The sequence below is a fragment of the Cydia pomonella genome, chromosome 19 (genome assembly GCF_033807575.1).
Source record: "Cydia pomonella isolate Wapato2018A chromosome 19, ilCydPomo1, whole genome shotgun sequence".
Lineage (NCBI taxonomy): Eukaryota > Metazoa > Arthropoda > Insecta > Lepidoptera > Tortricidae > Cydia > Cydia pomonella.
Genome location: NC_084721.1, coordinates 7537712 through 7558077, shown reverse-complemented (window position 1 = coordinate 7558077; position 20366 = coordinate 7537712). Strand labels below are relative to the sequence as shown.

Sequence of the window (20366 nt, the reverse complement as noted above, 5' to 3'; positions counted from 1 at the left end):
ACTAAATTAAACTTGTCTAAAACAATAAAAATTAAAAAATTATATATAAAATTGAACATATAAAAAAAAAACAAAAGTTAGTCACCAGGCGTGATTCGAACCCGTAACACTCGCTTAGCAGTCCGCGTCTTAACCCGCTGGACCAGACGGACAGTGGCCGACAACACGAAATTAGCGACCATATTCTGCGTCGTAAGAAAAACGCATGAAAACTCGAAAACACGCGTTTTCCCAAACGTAAGACTAATCTAGATCGATCGGAAGTTTTGAAAATGTAATTTTCATCATCGTCACTTGGCTGTACATTTGAGGGCCTATCGCGAACCACGTTCGACGTGTTTACCTCTCTGTCGCACTTGTAAATTCGTACGTAAGTATGACAGGGAGGCAACACGTCGAACGTGGTTCGCTGTAAGCCCTCTGATGCCACCTCCATTAGTCTTTTGTACGCCGGTATAGCCTTCGACTCAATGTATAATCTACACTTTTTATGGAAACGTAGTTCCTCCTTCCCGTAGAAATATTTAACTTTCCCATCACCAAGAAAGATTATTTGCTCGCAGTTATTAGCTGCTCAATTCCTCGTTTTTTCTCTGTTACTAAGTCAGTACAGTACACATATCAAACATTTTGAAGTCATAATAACTTTTATTCTATAATTAAATTCATGTTATGTCCGCATCTAATTTATGTGCACGATAAACAAACAAATGAATGATTTGAAAGAAAATACAAACAGCGCTTGCGAAGCTGAGCGGGGGGCGCGGGCGGGGCGAGGTATCTATCGCTCACTAGGTCGGCTACGATAGGCTCCCGCGCGCCGAGCCGACATGTTGACGGACCAGCGCGGCGTGGTTATGAATTTCGCGCCTTTTTAAGTTGATTTTACTATTACAATGCAAGCTACACACAGATATTTCTTACTTTCCATAAAATGGCTACATATATTATTTTATAGTAATAGACTTATCTCTACGGACTTTAATTCAATATTAGATCTTACAGGACAAAAAACGCATATTAATTGTAAAGCACATATGCTATTCTTCTAATTTTTTGCGTTGCCTATTAACTTAAGAATTTAGATATGATAGTGTGGATTTTTCAAACTTTAATTCAATATTGACAAAATAATAAGCTAATTTGAGTTTGACAAAGTAGCACGCTGATTTTTTTTCTAAAAATTTGATAGCATAAAGCCTCATACATATTATAAAAGACAATGCTTAAATTTTGTACTTTAATTCAATATTCAAAATTCATCAATAAAAATACATAAATACCTTATTTATATCTAACGCTCGTTCTAAATTTTCTTCATATATTACAAATATGCTTAAAAATATGTCCCATACCAGATAAACATCACTTTTCACTCTTTAGAATTATCGAAACTTATAGGGCAAAAATCCGGTCCCACTATTGGTCTAAATGCTCATATTCAAAACACAATCTTCAATAAAGTCATGCCGAAAGGGCTTTTTAAGGGAAATTTTCATGTAGTACAGTTAGCTGCAGAGAAAAGGTGCTCCCCTGCATAGAAGTTTGTATGCAAAGGTGCTAAGCGAATAGTATTTCTGACTGTACTGTAAATCACCGTCGAGGGTGGCATGATCTCACTAGTCAGCTAAATGTTCCAAAGCTTTTTAATTACGCTGCGCACGCGGCGGGACGGAGCCCGTTCATTCAGAACGATTGTATCCAGTTACGTTCATTCATTCACGAGTATGGAGGTAGTGTTTGAGAGTATGGTTATGTTGTTTTGAAGTGAGCTTTATTCAAATGGGGTAAAAAAAGGTAATTAATCGGAAAAAAGAGTCGATCTAATACTAAGTCTCTTAAATTTTTCTTCGTTTGCAATAAAAAACACTAGAGTTTTTTGCCACTAAAATATTTCAGTGGCATAAATATCTACTCTCATTTATATATATAAATGAAAGTAGATATTTCATGAAAGAGACATAATATACCCCTGAACTAAATAATCAACCGTGTTAACAGCAGAAATGACGGAGAAAAATGTACTTGTGTTTTCGAGACTGATGTGCGTGATTTTTTTTGTTTCGAATTCCCTGACACAATACGCAATAAAATTTTATGTTAAAGCCATTGTAAGCAACTAACTCAACTTTTTAACGTCTTTCACATATACCATTTGTCGCCCGTTGAGTCTCATGTTTTGGTGCATGTTAGTAAAACAAACGATGCATGAGCGGCTCCCACGTGGAACATGCAGACAGTTGTAGGAACAATGGGCCCGTATGCGGCGGCCACCCCGGCGCGAGCCTTCAGACACGTTTCGAGCAGTTCAATACCCTCGTTACATCGACTGATTACAATTAACACGTCGAGTTCAACCGATGTGTGCATTTTGCACAAGCTAAATATCATTAGTATTGTAATTTGGATTCGGATATGAGCTCAAAAGTCAATCCTTGTTATCAATGGGACCATAAACAATATTTTTTTAAACATCCCTAATCGCAATAAGCTTCAAAAAATCTTCAAGTCGTCACGTCTCAACTTTATATATTTATATTTAAAGAAGAAAACGCGAATGAATTTGAATTCTTCTCTTTTAACTTTTAAAACTTGTTATACAACTTAGTCTATTACAGTAGGATTCTTAGTCTTAACAGAAGACTAAAATCTTCAAGAACTTTAAAAGGGTTCAAGTTTCCATCAAGTGGCTTGGGCCTGAAATGTTGACGACTATGGAAGGATACTTCTCGCGAGATTTTTCGGGAGGATCTGTATCTAGTGGCGACCGCCAACCGAAGGACGCAGCGCAGAATTCCCCAGCAACACGGACGGACTATCTAGTTAAAATGATGAGGGCAGCACACGACCGTCCTTTTAGAAGTTTCTTGGGGGACGCTTATGTCCAGCACCGAATGTCTTTCGGTTGTAATCTTATTAAGATGATAGATACTTGAGACTTTGCCAAGCCTGCCTGTATGTCAAGCTATAAACTATAGCACGTAAGTGATCAGTTATGAAAACAGCGGCTGATGCTGCAGTAACGAGGATGCGCCGTATTATCCTATTCGGGCTTCACCTATTTGCTAATCATCTAGCCCCGTGGCCGCGTAACGATCGATTATCGCTGTGTATCGCACTGTATAATCAGTCACGTTGAATTTATATCCAACAACAGCCAGGATTTGAAATTGTGGGATGTTATTCGGGATTGTAATATTTGTAATCTCAGGAACCAGATTCATTTCTTTCCGTGATTCAAAGACTACCCCAAAATTGTGAAATTGGTACTCATAGTATGTTCCTCCAGTTCCTCTCGTCAATGAAAAGTAGGTTTACGTTTTATGGGTGAATACTTCTGAATTGGAAATCCTAGGATCCCTAGATAGTTTACTGACGCAAAAGTAGAAGTATATGTCCATTTCTGCGCTAGTGCTGTGCAGCCTTAGCAACGAAAAGCCAGCATTAGTGGCATTGGTATATATTACAACACAAATAGAAACATTGTAAAGCGGCACCAAGATCCACGCCCTCCGAGTGATTATTCAAAGCTGTCGGAATTCAAATTCCGACTCGCTGATCTTCGGATACTGGGCAATTGGTGCTTCCTAGCGCTCAGGGCGGCTAAGTTGGCTTCGCCGGACGCAAGTCGTATGTTTCCGGTGCACCATCGTAGACTGCACTGGCGATTCATAAGCCTTATGACAACGAAATAAGGTCTACGTACGATCAATGGGTGTCGGTACAACTGCCACTGATTTACGCCGGGGTCGGTGATTGAGTAATGGCCAACCTTCGGCCGTGTTAGGGGAAATTTGTATGAATTTGTCTACACTATTATATAAGCCATGCTCGCATGGTAAAGGAACCAATAAGGAAGTTAATATTGCTAGTGTTAAGGGATACATACTTAATTACATGAAGAATTAATTAACACTTATTAGTTGCCAAGATAGGTAACCGAAGGTATCTAAAGTAGTTGTAAACAATTCTTACCTATATTAGTCAAATACCATCAGAATTCGACAAACAGAAGTACGTGACTACTGACACCTGTATTCGCGTTTTTTTAAATTAATAGACGCATATCAAGAACAGGATTTGAAGATGACCAAATGTATATTAGTATCTTAATCCGTTTAAGTACTAAAATTTCCCAAATATATGTAGATACAGTATAGTAGTATAGTGCGATTATTGATGAGATATATAACTTCCTGGCGTGAAGAAGTAAAAAAAATGCCGTATTATTTGAAATTGCTGCAAATAAATTCGAAAAAAAACTTATTACCGAGGAACTGTTTGCAAACAGGTAAGTCTACAAAGGTTTGTTCTGTTTGTAACTTCTTCTCCTGTGGGCTATTTCAGGGGGCCTAGCCAAGATGACAATCGTTGATAGAAAATGCCAATCAAAACCTAAATAAGCTATGGAAATAGGTACTCGTTAGGCGTTTATGTACCTACAATGGTCATCTTGGCTGGACTTGGACTTGGCTTAAGGTAACAACTTACCTAATGACGCCTCCGGGTCGGACAGGTCGGAGAGCGAAGGCACCTTCTGCATGGCTCGCGGCTCCTCGCTCTCCGGCGGTTCGCTCTTGATGCCCTCCACCGCGCCGCCACCTTCATCACACTGGGGATAAAAAGCACAGCGTTAGAATGGTGATTGAATAAGAACAACGCTTTTTCATAAACTCGCTACAAGTGTCAATTGCTTAATTTTTACTTTACTTTATCCGTTTCTTACACATGAAGTTCAAGTGACAGACTATTATTAACTAGGTAATTGAGGCTTGTAGCGCGTATTAATAAGGGGGTTAGTTAATACGGTTATTTTCCAGTCAAATCTTATTGCATTAGCGCAATCGTGAAAACTCTTAACTGTTCAGGTCTTTATCAGTAAAATTTAAATTTATAAAAGTCATTTTAATTTCTGTTCATCATCACGTTCTTAAAATACAACTGTACTTTTTCCTGCATTAAAAAATATATGCAAACAACTAATTACCTACTTGGGGTCAATAACAAATATTTAAGTTCGCCGACATTGAAACGATTATGCTGAACTGGCCTTGACACCTCATTTGACATTTGAGTCTTGATGGTTTCTGAGAAAGGTGCGTGCAAAGACGATGACGTCATGTCATTGAGACCCTTGTGCTGAAGACTTAGAATTATTTAGGCCACAGGTGGGTGTAGAATTTTAAACACAAACCGTCGATTTTACCAGGTGAGCAAACATTTCTTTTGTTCAAGTATACCAGTTTTGTACTTAGTCTAAGAAGTTACCAAATAGAAATAAATACACATAAGTAGGTATAATGAGTAAGAATATAATGACTTACTTATTCTTCTTGACTTGGAACTTGCTCTTGTTCAACAAAAGCACTAGCCCTGACCTTAAATCACGCAGGGTTAGGCAAAGATTTCTTACGGATTATCTAATAATTTAAGGGGACTATTTAAAGAAATATGACATTTTATAGCACTTTCAGTTCTACTGATATGAATATAGAGTGTAATGTTTTACGGGAAAAATCGCAGACTTTCGAGGCACAATGTACCTCACCATAAATTCATTGACTGCCTCGTGTTTACAATGTTTACATCTCGCGCCCATTACTCTCCCGCCTCCAAACAACGCTGTCCGTTCAGCTTTTAAGTCGAAATATCCCATAAATAGAACTAAGAACATGGTGTACACAGTCACGCTTATTATTGAAATCGGTCCGGTCATACGAGCGGTCAACTCGATTCTCTATTCACGGGGCGAAATAAGCTTCCGCTGGCGGACATGCGCTGCTTAAAAATATTCAGAAAACAATTGAATCGATGAGCTTTGATCATAATAACTTAAGTTAAATCCGGTTTTTTGACCGGTACGAATTGTTAGTCAAGGTTAACTTGAGTACTTGTTCCTACTCAAACAAGCGAAAACCGTTCGTCAAAAGATGAAAGCTCCACACCTACGTACTTTTTAGGGTTCCGTAGCCAAATGGCAAAAAACGGAACCCTTATAGATTCGTCATGTCCGTCTGTCTGTCCGATTCTGTCACAGCCACTTTTTTCCGAAACTATAAAAGCTATACTGTTCAAACTTGGTAAGTAGATGTATTCTATGAACCGCATTATGATGTTCACACAAAAATAGAAAAAAAACAATAAATTTTGGGGGTTCCCCATACTTAAAACTGAAACTCAAAAAATCTTTTTTCATCAAACTCATACGTGTGGGGTATCTATGGATAGGTCTTTAAAAATGATATTGAGGTTTCTAATATCATTTTTTTCTAAACTGAAAAGTTTGCGCGAGAGACACTTCCAAAGTGGTAAAAAGTGTGTCCCCCCCCCCGTAACTTCTAAAATAACAGAATGAAAAATCTAAAAAAAATATATGATATACATTGCCATGCAAACTTCCACCGAAAATTGGTTCGAACGAGATCTAGTAAGTAGTTTTTTTTTTAATACGTCATAAAAATTAAAAAAAAAAATTTTTTTCATCAAACCCATACGTGTGGGGTATCTATGGATAGGTCTTCAAAAATGATATTTAGGTTTCTAATATCATTTTTTTCTAAACTGAATAGTTTGCGCGAGAGACACTTCCAAAGTGAAAAAATGTGTCCCCCCCCCCCTGTAACTTCTAAAATAACAGAATGAAAAATCTAAAAAAAATATATGATATACATTGCCATGCAAACTTCCACCGAAAATTGGTTCGAACGAGATCTAGTAAGTAGTTTTTTTTTAATACGTCATAAAAATTAAAAAAAAAAAATTTTTTCATCAAACCCATACGTGTGGGGTATCTATGGATAGGTCTTCAAAAATGATATTTAGGTTTCTAATATCATTTTTTTTCTAAACTGAATAGTTTGCGCGAGAGACACTTCCAAAGTGAAAAAATGTGTGTCCCCCCCCCCTGTAACTTCTAAAATAACAGAATGAAAAATCTAAAAAAAATATATGATATACATTACCATGCAAACTTCCACCGAAAATTGGTTTGAACGAGATCTAGTGAATAGTTTTTTTTTAATACGTCAATAAATTAAAAAAAACATTTTTTCATCAAACCCATACGTGTGGGGTATCTATGGATAGGTCTTCAAAAATGATATTTAGGTTTCTAACATCATTTTTTTCTAAACTGAATAGTTTGCGCGAGAGACAGTCCCAAAGTGGTAAAATGTGTGTCCAAAGTGGTAAAATGTTGAACAAGATCTAGCAAGTAGATTTTTTTTTTAATACGTCTTAAATGGTACGGAACCCTTCATGCGCGAGTCCGACTCGCACTTGGCCGCTTTTTAATTTATTTCTTACCGCACGCTGTCTACGTTCTTGAATATACACAAGTGCACGCTACTGAGTGGAATTCGGTATTTTTAGCCCTGCTGGATATCTTATCAATAGGTGTTCTGACCCTTCTGAATTGAATGTATTGGAGCCCTGACACGATCCTAATCACAAAGTATATCAATATTACCCAATAAAAACGTCAAAATCGAATCAGGCTGTCCCCTCGCTCCAATCAGGGGCAATCTGTCGAACAAGCGAGCTCTGACTATAATGCGGACCCTTTATGGCATCACATAAAATATGAGAACCTTATCTATTTGGCAATCTATAAAATAAAAGTTATGTCAACTGATTACGCATTTTAAAGCCACTTGGTTTTGAGCACTATATGCTCATTAAAAAGACACTACAGTCCGACCAAGATAAGCACCGATTTTGACAGTAGACAGTGCAAGTGTTATTTTGAACGTCAAACTTCTATGAAATTATGACGTTTACTTAACACTTGCACACGCTGGGCTATGAAAATCGCTGCCAGCTTAGCTTGGTCTGACTCTAAAATTGTTATTTTGATTCCCTTTAGGTAATAAAAGTTTAGTAGTCACTACATTTTGAAGGAATTGGTTAAATCTACCCTGTTTACACAACAGTAGTGGAATAAAATCATTTAAAAACATATAATAATCAATAATCTATATCAATCGCTGCAGTGTCTCATGTATAAAATAAAATGTCTGGAGTTAACTAATAATTAGTAGAACTAACTGAAGCGCGCGATGATTACGCGTAAACGGGCGTGTATTTTTATCGGGGGTCACCCCTGCGCCACGTGATTATCTATATTGGGGGCACGAACTCACTTACACCTCCTAATAGTGCGAACGATTGACAGACACATACTTCACTTTTTCAACCGTGAGATGAATGGCTATTGAAATGTTAGTGATAAAGCAACAAGGCCCCGGCTCGGCACGCGCCTGTTCTAAGATTAGGTTGTTATAACGACTGTCTTAGAGTCAGACCAAGATAAGTTGGTAGCGATTTTGATAGCCCAGACAGTGGAAGTGTTATTTTAAACGTCAACCATCTATGAAACTATGACGTTTACTTAACACTTGCACAGGCTGGAGTATCAAAATGGCTACAAGTACTATATTTTATACAAGCTTATTAACGATCATCCTTTTGAGTAATTATTTATTGAATTCCCGAAAAATACACACAAATATTTTCAAGTATAGTAAGTATAGATTTAGAAAAGCTGATGACTGAGTACTTACTTACCTATTCTATAGAATCTTGAAGAAATAGACGTACAACTTAGGCCATATAATATAATGTATGAATTACGATATGAAAATGGCAATCGTAACTTAAATAATGTATGGATATATTGACGTGACTTTTCGCAGCATCTGTAATGCCGATACATTTTTAGGGTTCCATACGTCAAATGGAATTAAACGGAACCCTTACAGGATCACTTTGTTGTCTGTGCGTCTGTCTGTCAAGACTCTTTCATCTCGGGAATGCGTTGAGGTATCTAGGTGAAATTAAAACCATTCAGCTCTACACCTACAGCAAGCTGTGAAATTAAACTTCTAAGTAAACGTAAAAAAATATGGTCGTTTATGCCGCAAAAAACGTATTTGACACTGTCAAGGGAATCAAAATTCATACAGTACTTCCCGTTGACCTATAACTATGAAATTTGGCAAATAATATCTTCTTACACAATAAATACAGGGAAAAATGTCAAAACTATAAATTAAATATATATATATATATATATAATTAAAATAAGTTAATTTTGTACGGAGCCCTCGGTGAGCGAGTCCGACTCGCACTTGACCGGTTTTTTATTATTTTAGTTTGTCGTTTGTCGATCTACGATTGTTATATTGGCTAGGCCCCCAGATAAAAATTGAGATAATATGCGTTAACTAAATGTCAAAAGACCCGCTATCGGTAAGTTTGAGTGTTATACGATGGCAACCCGTAATAATGAACATAGTACGCATCAACTAATTTATTTATTCTCCGGAAGGGGGCACCAACGGCAATCACCGAAGTGTGAAGAAGGGAGGGACGAACATGATCACTGCGTGGACACCAGAACCGTACGGTACCTTATCTACAGGGAGGCTCAAAAGACGCACTTAATACAAAATCAGCGTTTCCGGCTCGGGCAGTAAGTATAATGCAATTGACTCAATTTGTGCTATTTGTCTATTTTTTACAAGCTTTTATTATTTATTTAACTTGCCCTGTTATAGTATGTAGTATGTGACAAATCTTGCAAGTTAAAATGACCCACTTCCCGGTTTCCGATGAAGCTGAAAATTTGCATACATATGTAAGTCGGTGACAATGTAATATTATAGTACCATCAAGCTGATCTGATGATGGAGACAGGAGGTAGCCATAGGAACTCTGTGATAAAACAACGCAACCCAATTGTGATAGGGTTTTTAGAATTGTCTCGATGAGTATTAGTTGCCTGTGGGAAAAAAGTACAGTCAGCGATAGAAGCTTGTACCAAACGTGAAATTTTAGCCAAAAACTTATTCTTAGACGCCTGCCCGCATGTACGCGCTATTCATAATGCTAAGAAAGCAATTGTGAGTTTTTTATGATATAGGAGGCAAAAGGCCTCATGGTAAGCGATTACCGTCGCTCATGGACACCTGCAACCCCGAGGTGTTGTGCGTTGCCGACCTTTAAGATGGGAGTGCGCTCTTTTCTTAAAGGTTTGAAGGTCGCATCGGTCCGAAAATACCGCAGGCGACAGTTCATTCCACAGTTTTAACACATTGTTGTTTTCATATTACTTTATTCATATGTGTACTGTAAGGATGTGAGTACTATACATAATTTACTTATTAGGTTTTTAAACAAGGGATACGGGGAAAAACTGTTCAAAAAATATCTCAGATAGACCATTCATGCCGGATATTTTTATCATTTCATGTTCATTAATAGTTTTTCTTCACTAATCATGTTGTTGCAAATTGTATGTATCAACAGGAAATACTGATACCCATTTTATTTTATTTGTTATTTATTTTATTTACTATGTCATAGTACTACACTATGACATGGCCAAGGAGATTTTTATTAGATTTACATACGAATATTTAAATGAATAAATATAAATTGAATAAATAATTATTATAGGGACATTCTTACACATTGATCAAGTCCCACGGTAAGCCAAGAAGGCTTGTGTTGTGGGTCCTCACACAACGATATAGTTATAATATACAAATACTTAAGAGGCTGTCAACACCCAATGTCCTTGAAATTGATGTTACTTAAACAGTTTTTTAAGAAAGACTATTTGTTTTAGTCAAGTAAGAAAAATATATGTTCATATTAATTATATTTCAAAGACCGTGGTTGTACTCGATACATGATTGAACGAAATCGGCTCGATAGAAAATAATTGCAAAGATTGGTCTTAAAATCACAATTAAACGGTTTTATGTCTTTATTGTTTTGACTTATGGGTCTGCAATTAAAATCACAATTTCAAAACATTTATATCTAAACCGCTGTTGAGTAAAATATTACACTAATAATCCACCTTTTTTTATTTAAATATTTTTCTTATTATTCCCTTGCCCAGGCCCAGTAACATGCGACAGTGCTATCTCATTTACTCCGATACAAATAGACAGTGTGCGCGCTTTAGGTATTGACAGCCTCTTAAATACATAGACAAAAAACCAATACTCAGGAACAAATATCTGTACTTCTTACACACATAAATTCAAACCCAGGACCATCGGCTTCATAGGCTGGGTCACTAGTGCTCACTACCTACTAGGCCAGACCGGTCACCAATGTATTTGTAATTATTAACACGAAACACTTCTTCAGGTGTTGCACTAAAACTAGGTATAAAAAAACTGCTAATAAAAATAACTAAAAATGTACAGAAATTAGAACTCCAATATTTTGTTACAGTGGTTATACAGAGACAACAGCTCCAACCGAATAAAACTAATGTCCTTTTCAAGACGTATTTTAGGGAATATTCAGAAACAGGACGCGTATAACATATTGCCGGATTTAATAGCGTGTAAGTCGCCCCACGCGTCAACTGACTTGTCTCACTACATCACAGACAGCTTTTTACCACAGATTTATCTCTTGTTCTTAATCCCCTGATTGTAAAGTATGGGAGGATTCGAGGGATGGATAAGGACAACACTCTATCATTTGTGTATTACTGTCGCTCTTAGAAATTTATCGTTTCTTTAACTTGTTAAAGAATTATTTTAAGTGTGTACGATGTATTAATTAACAATTAATCTACTTCACGCTCCTGGCTGGTTAGTGACAGCTTATTAATTTAATATGACGGTTTAAAATATGAGCTGGTATATTTCATTTTAATCCAACCAGTGACATTTAAGGCGGGGAGATCCTTAGTAAAGAGAAAATGCTAGTTATTTTGTAAATCTGATCTTGTAATTAGTTAGTAAGTTAATTACATAGCCAAAGCATAAGGATAGTGAAGAAAAATCACATCAAATTAGTCACTCCAGAGGGCGGACGGAACCTTTGATTAGACACCGGAAATCGCGGGGCTAATGAGACTAGCGGCCCGGTAACTAATATGGTCTCAAATATGATTATTATAAATATTCCATACTAGTAAAATATTTTAACTTTGTCTATCCGAATTTCGAGCTTACTCTGAAGACTTGGTCGATTTATGAGCGATTGTTCCATAATATTTTTTTTCGGGGATTAAATATACAAAAGCTTTTGGCATGTACGAAGTTTAAGTTGCAGAGATGAATATGCTTATATTTTTCCTCCTCCTTGCGTCGTATTAATCAACATTGAGGGTCGTGACCTCCCTTTTGTACAACTTTGATCCCTTTTGTGCACTTATGATCTTTCTCCATCAGTTTCTGTCTCTGGCGGTGAGGAGAGCCATGTGAACTGTGGAGTCAAGAGCGGTGCAGATCTGGTAAGACCTACGTATTAGACTGCGTCCGCGTCCAGGCCTTTTCCCATCCACTTTACCGGCCACAATGAGCTTTTCGAGGTTGCCACCGTCTTCCCTTGCAATATGACCGAAGTATTCAAGGACTCTGCTATTTTTAATGTATGTAACTTTGTAAATGTAACTTTAAATAGCCCAAATTGTGCCCGAATCCCGCGCGGGCATGCAGCATGATTGTTGGTTGGTTGGTTTTAATAAATGTAAAATTATACTTTATATAACTATACCGCGACCACCAGTTTTGACATTGACGTATGTGCTCACGTCTACGTAACTTACTTTATAATATGCATCTCGCACGTACCCGCGTATTAGTGCAAGCGAGATATATATAAAATAAAGTAGGTAATTTACGTAAACGTGAGTGAATATGTCAATGTCAAAACTGGTGGTAGCTTTACTAGGGAATGTGTTAAGATATATTCAGTACTATATACATTCTTCTTCTTCCTCGCGTTGTCCCGGCATTTTGCCTTGGCTCATGGGAGCCTGGGGTCCGCTTGGCAACTAATCCCGAGAATTGGCGTAGGCACTAGTTTTTACGAAAGCGACTGCCATCTGACCTTCCAACCCAGAGGATAAACTAGGCCTTATTGGGATTAGTCCGGTTTTCTCACAATGTTTTCCTTCATCGAAAAGCGACTGGTAAATATCGAATGATATTTCGTACATAAGTTCCGAAAAACTCATTGGTACGAGCCGGGGTTTGAACCCGCGACCTCCGGATTGCAAGTCGCACGCTCTTACCGCTGGGCCACCAGCGCTTATCAGTACTATATACATTATGAGATTAAAAAAGTACAATTGATTGGTACATGCGTAGCGAATTAATAAATGTCTGGTTAAATATCGCTATTTCGGAACTCGCATGTCATGTTCGAGTACCGATTCGTCCATCCTATTTGTTTATGTTCGTTGCTAACCCATTCGTAAAAAACGGCGGTTGTACGCCTAATGCCGAAACTCATTAGGGCAGCTTACCGTCAGTGTCACGGACAACTTTAAAAATAATAAAAGAACGGGGACTTTGAAATAGGAACACTGACGCAATAAAAGTTGCAAGCAGTATGTTGACTCTTTAGGGCTGATTTAGACGGCACGCGAACTCGCATGCGATTTTAGTTACATTGCGGACTATTGAGGTTACAACCAATTCGGCCGACCGATCAAATACTGCAATGTAATTAAACTCGCGTGCGAGTTCTCGCACCGTCTAAATGGACCCTTATTCGTATCATTGGTATCTAATATAGGCGCGATATCGATACAGATTATACCATTTTTATCAAGGAGTGTAAAAAGAAATACGTTTTTTAAGCAGGATAAAAAGACATCTGATTATTCTCGAATGTAGAAAGATTTGCAAATTTACATATGACATTGCATTGTAATTAATAGTCGTCGATCAAACAGTAGGTACAGATTGTTTTGTTGGCTTTACTTACCTGCAAGCAGGGTAAAAAAAAATTGAAGTCAAAATACTGGGTCAATATACATCTATTGTGGGACTAGTTTGTTTTCAATACTCCTGCGCCGATGATTGATCGTTACCGTATACTGCGCTTGCAGGTATCAGGTAAATTGTTAGACATACTTCATTAAGTTCGGAAGTTCATTATAATTTCTTCATTATTTTTAAACGGTCTTCAATCATGATTGAATTTTTTACAAACAATTAATTTTGTTGTCCAGTCGTCATTACGAAACATCAGCGGTGTCATATAATCATATGAAAATATAGAATAACTACGCTCCTATATGATTTTCCACCCAAATCTTAAATAAACCTATGATTTCATAACTTAGCTTTAAATTCAAAGGTAGATAATACAATTTTCTGCAGACTATTAATATTTAATTGTCCTCACTAAGGATACCTTTTTGTGAAATACCCCATATACAAATACGTATTAGTAACATCTTAGTAGAGTAAATCCTACATGTAATATCAAAAATCATCGAGAGCCGCCTCTCGCTTCTGTTTCTGTCATGTTCATAGTTCATAACAAATCAGATTTATGAAGAGACAGTGATAATTAACAGTAAGCGATAAAGTTAAGTAGGTATACAACAGTACACCTTACATTTGAAGGCATTTTTTTTAAATGTCGTTAGATTCCAAACGAGTTCCATTGCATTATTAAGCACGTTTCTACAACTACGGCTAAAGCCTTAATTACACTAAACACAGATCTGAAACCTGTCAACGTAGCCAAATAAAAACCGCACTTACCCTCTTGCATACAAAGTCTTTGTTAATTGTCAATCGATGTACAACAAAACTGTAAAGTTGTCCGAGCCATGCAGAGCCGAACCGGATTACTTTAGACCTAACAGAAGCTTAATAATAAAAGGGCGTAAACGCCCAACATGTTCATATATTCTACTCCCTTTGCTTCATAAGCATAATTCTACTTTTAATTTATTTTATATCAATCGTAAGTCAATTGACTAAGGGTTAAAATCCAATGGCTGGTTAATCTTAACACGGTACAAGCACCCAGTTAAGTGCGCCTAATTATTATACGGAGAATAACTGTCCGAGCCTTTTTCTGTTTTTAGGTTCAAGTAGTAATTTCAAAGTGGATTTTTAATACGAGTAGACCCTTCAAGAGCGCACCTAACGTGGATTGTTATGATGAATTTAGATCGAACATGTCTCTTTAGAGCACGAAACTGGTTATATATAAACTGTGTATTTTTAGCTTAGTCGTCCGGTGGAATCTTAAGTTTACTTTTGGTACGCATACTCGTATCGTTCAAATCCATGTTACTTTTGTAGGTAGATAGTTTAGTTTAGTAGGTACATACTTACATAGTATAGTACTACATACCTAGTATGTTATTATCTATGTCTACGATTAATTTAATAATTGAATGGCTGTGTCGGAGACTTTGGAGAATAAAAATAGGTACTGAGTTGTCCAAGTTTTTTCTTTTACTTTGATGATTATGTACACTTTTCTGTGATAGGTAATGAACGTTGTTACCAAAGAAATAAAGACGCGATCCGATATATTTTGCCACTTTGGCCGTCTCTGTCTATTTGATACCGAATGAACCATGGACCACTATACAATAGTATTTTATACAATGTGTTTTAGGCAACGAAGCTTGCCGAGTTGCCTAAGTAAGGTACGAGGTTGAAAAGCTTAATTATATCACTTTTGTATACAATACTTTTACTACGAGTCATCTAAAATAATACTTTTTTTATTATAAAACCTAAATCATTCAAGAAAATTGGTAAATCTCAACAAAAATGTAGACACAAACGCACGACTCCCGATGGGAGCGCGGCGGCACGCGATTAGTCAATTTTTTTATAGTTGACTACACTTACAGCGTAGCGTACATGAAAAGTACGCAATTATACTTGGTATACGAAATCTTAATTCAATTTACCTACTTACTAATACGAAACCTTAATTTAGAAAAGTGAACTTTCAATTGGTCCTATAGGGAATATAGGGTTGCCAAAAGAGGACGCCGCCGCCAGTGTTACGGTCTGTTGGGCGGCGCATCCGGCGTCATAGCCATAGCTTGTAGGTACAATACCATCCCTAACCCGACACTACCGCACTACAAAAAGATCTGAACTTAGCAACAACTCTTTATGAGATATGACCATTTGGTCTTAGCAACTACGAGAAGTACCTATAATTACCTATAACTATAAGAAAGCGGCAAAGTGATCTTTAAACGACTCTGAGTTAACGTTGAAAGGATAATTCTTTTTTTGAGGAATGAGCATATAAATAAGAGTTCAATTAAAAATTACAGTAAATACCTACGAATTATAGTAATGAATGTATTTTAGGTTTTTGGGGCTGAAATTATCGTACTTTTGCGAACGAAAATGGTCTTTGGAACGTACATCGTACCGGAGCCCTAATTTTCACGCATTGGACTAGAACTAGGACTTCGTGCGTAATGGTGCACATACTAGTATTAAGCTATTACCTGGAATACTGCCTATACTTGTCCGAGGGTGCGGAAACAGACAATTTATTCCTATCCTACCCACAATCCTGCATAGAAAGAAACCGGCCGGAGAAACGCTTAGGTACTTATTAGGTATCCGACCGGTCCCGGCTGGTTTTCTAATTCTAATATGACATCTTTACATAAACGAACAACTTTCCTTGATTTTCCTGTCGTTTGTTATGCCAAGATCAAGGTTTGAACGGGAAAATGATCGAAACTTTATTTACCTATACTATAAGTAAGCAAAGAAAGGCGCAGCGCGCAGCTTGAAACTAGCTACATATGACACCTTCGGGAAAATCATTATGTCCAATTTCATAAGCGAGTATTCCGAGATGAGATGGAATGAGATGCCTATGCCCCACACTATTATATTATTGTCAGTTACTGCTAATGTATATAATATAAACCTTCCTACAATGGATGGGCAAGCTCTCACTGATTATGATGCATTCACTCCCTCAATTAAGTAGGTCCAGTAAGCTGCAGAGTTAAGTGACCCCCCCTGCAAACAAATTTCTATGCAGGGGGGTCATTCTCTGCAGCTTACCAAGTTCACTTGGAACTTTTTACTTAGACCTCTGATTACGTGGCCTGTGTTTTAGCAGCGACCGTGAGCCCTCGTAGAACGCTCCTCCAGGCCGTAGTCGATCTCGCTTTCCCCCCACTTCATCACGACGGCCAGAGAGAGGTGATACAATACTCACCAGATCCAGGCGGAGACTGAAGGACACGTGTTTGCGCGGCGGCGGCGCCAGCGCCGGCGGACCCTCGTAGAAGGCGGCCTCCTCCAGGCCGTAGTCGGCCTCGCCGTCCCCCCACTCCAGCTTCATCGTGCTGGGACTGCGGACAATCAAATACTATAGGCTCGGTCTTAAGTTAAATTGGGATATTATATTGTAGCCGTTCTGCTTACAGTTCGCTGTTGCCTGACAAGTCATCCTGACCTAATCTAAACTATGATTGTCTAGAGTATTTTATGTTTTTTTACTCAAATACAATATCGCAATAACACATTTATATCATAGGTACGTATTTGATATTTATTGACATACGACGAATCTCTAAAATAGTCACCATTACTCTTATTTTATTCATTAGACGCACACAGCACAGTGATTATTTTGTGTTATATTAATTTAACACTTATTAGTAGGCAGTAAAACAGCAAACAAAAGATTTCTAAACTTACTTGTTTACTTTACCACAGAGTATAACTGTAAAAATATAGAAGTGAAGGTGCCAATTAAGCAAATATAGTTTTGCTATAATACAACACATTTTAATTCCAAGTGTCTTCTTCCTCGCGTTTTCCCGGCATTTGCCACGGCTCATGGGAGCCTGGGGTCCGCTTGACAACTAATCCCAAGATTTGGCGTAGGCACTAGTTTTTACGAAAGCGACTGCCATCAGACCTTCCAACCCAGAGGATAAACTAGGCCTTGTTGGGATTAGTCCGGTTTCCTCACGATGTTTTCCTTCACCGAAAAGCGACTGGGAAATATCAAATGATATTTCGTACATAAGTTCCGAAAAACTCATTGGTACGAGCCGGGGTTTGAACCCGCGACCTCCGGATTGCAAGTCGCACGCTCTTACCGCTAGGCCACCAGCGCTTCCTTTTTAATTCCAAGTGTGAATAAATAATAGAGGTAGTGTCGTATAAACATCATACCAGGTTTAGGATTAGATCATTAATTCGCATCATTGATCACATTCGAAGAACTTATCTCAATGACGTAAGGACGAAAATGATCATCAATGATCAACTTCGTTGTCACAATAGTTCATTCAATGATAGTATATGTTGTTAACTTGTTACTCATCGGCCGTAAGTCAGAAAGGAGAATTTATTGATTCAACTGCAACTGGTAAGTCTGATGTGACGTCAGTTTATTTCATTCCTTGTATAAGATAATAGTTTTTTCATGGAAAATGCTGCACTTATTTTGTTAGGGGAGATAATTTTAATATGTATCGTGATACCTCGTATAAGTAATTTATGTAGATATATTGATGCAACATAGGTATATCACATATGTTAATCTAGGCAACAGTACCCCTAGTGTAACTTTGATCGACATCATAACGTGACGAACGCGTTTGCGTTAAGTCTCATTTTGTATAGGATTTTGAGTTTCCAAAACGTCCCTCTTGGCGCGCTCTTTCGAAATCCAATACAAAATGAGACTAAACGCAAACGCGTACGTCACGTTTGGAAATCGAATTTATTTACACTAGGGGTACTGAATACTGAAATATTGAGTACCGACTTCAAAAGTTTAAACAGATTATAAATCTTTTTTGTAGGTATCTAGCAAAAGAAAGGCCGGAGTAAAGACATGACACCAGATGTGGTGAATATAGACCTAGATTCCGTAACCCGCTTCCTATTTTAGAAATAAAGAATTTGCGGGCTATCTATCTAATTGAACTTAAGTATTTGGATATTTAACGTGAACTTCACGAGAATAAAATTATAAATATTAAAATTTGACGTCTATTAACGTTTTGCGTTCCCACGATACGTCAAAATGACCAATCATAAAGAAGCCTTCCATTCGAAAGTCAAGGCGTAGAATACCCTTGCACCTAGCAACAGTACGGCTTCAGTAACCGCAAGGAACCTGTTCCGTCGGCCTATCTACTGCATTTTGTCTTTTTTGTCCACGCCGTGAAATGCGCGGTTACTTGGTTTGTTACGATTGATTTATTTTTGGATCGAAGAACGTCAACCAATCGTATCTTAGGAAGCGTGCGTATCTATACCCTGCACTAAACGAGATCTATTTTAACGTTGCGTTTTAATTGCAACAATCATAATTATGGCACGAGTTTTGAGTGTCGTGTTGACTGATGATGGCGACACACAAGGAATATAAGGATCTATAATTTCTTATAATTTAAAGTTCAAAAGAAACAGATTATAATTTCCCCAAACCCTTCTCTGAAACCATCAAAGCTGAAGGACTTACTTTTAAAATGTAACGAGTTGATCCGGCGGAAACGGTTCCCGAACGTCTTTTTAAATTATCTATTTTCTGTCGCGTTAGGAATTAATGAACCCTTCGGGTGTATAATTAAGGTTAGCGTTCGCGTGACTAATAGAGGGTTGAGCGTATTTGTAATTTGGTTGGGGTGATAGCCGGAGAGTGTAAGTATGTCGTCGGGATTGTGCGCAGGAGTCGTGTCGTACGCCAATATCCGCCGGATACGGCAGTGACACCGGCGCGTGATTGTTCTAATTGAAACGGCGTGTCGATCAGCGCCGATTTGTTCGGAAGGGTGAGCCTTAATAGCTTGAGCTACTGATTTATGATTATTCTCGTTGTCGCCAAGACTATAGTAGCGAAGAAGGGCCATGAAAAGATGTTAACTGTACTGTACCTATGTGCTTTTTCTGACAGTTAAGGAATACTGCAAGCTACACTACAAGAACGCTTCATGTATAATATATTCCATTCCAAAGCTAAAGGCTCAAGTTCGCAGCAAAATCTTGCCAGGTGATTTAATCAGCCAGAATATTGAGCTAGTTCTTTCCTTTCATAATGGTATTTAGCTCCTTGATTTCCTAATCGCATACATAGTTCATTCTAACTTGTAACTTATCTTTACTAACTGATATAATGACTTAATGAGAAAGTAAATTGGTCTACTTACCTGTTTGTCTCATTTTAATGGCATGGAAAAGCATACGCTCTAGGAATGTACAATATTGTGCTTTATTCAATCTAAAAGTGTAATTATAATGTTGTAAATAATTACTATCACAATTTAAATTGGTCAGTAAAAACAGGGAGCAATAGCAATAGAAATAGTTGGACATCGTAAGTTATCGCAAAGTTGGACAAAGCTCGCCCACACGCTATCGGGCACGATAAGATAAACCTATCTGTCATGTTCCGCGACTACCAATTACGTTGTGCATTGTGTTTCCACGAATTTTCTGTAGTTATGCATGTTAAAAGAACATCTTTGTTTGGAATTTTAAATTTCTATGGAACTCGGACATATGCAATGTATTTTAAAACGGGTCTTTCATTAAAATATATATACATAGCTCCGCAATAGGTATTCC

General features: G+C 37.6%; 1 protein-coding gene across 2 annotated transcripts in view; it reads right to left on the bottom strand.

Moving 5' to 3' along the window:
- Positions 1-20366, bottom strand: part of LOC133528163 (ETS-like protein pointed) — a 176207-nt gene that overhangs the window by 130054 nt on the left and 25787 nt on the right. For both annotated transcript variants that reach the window (XM_061865416.1, XM_061865417.1), the window contains exons 2-3: positions 16996-17131; positions 4492-4612 (exon numbers count right to left, since the gene is read on the bottom strand). In XM_061865416.1, the coding sequence (XP_061721400.1) occupies positions 4492-4612; positions 16996-17121 (247 nt within the window). In that variant the 5' untranslated portion in view covers positions 17122-17131. The remainder of the gene's footprint in view (positions 1-4491; positions 4613-16995; positions 17132-20366) is intronic.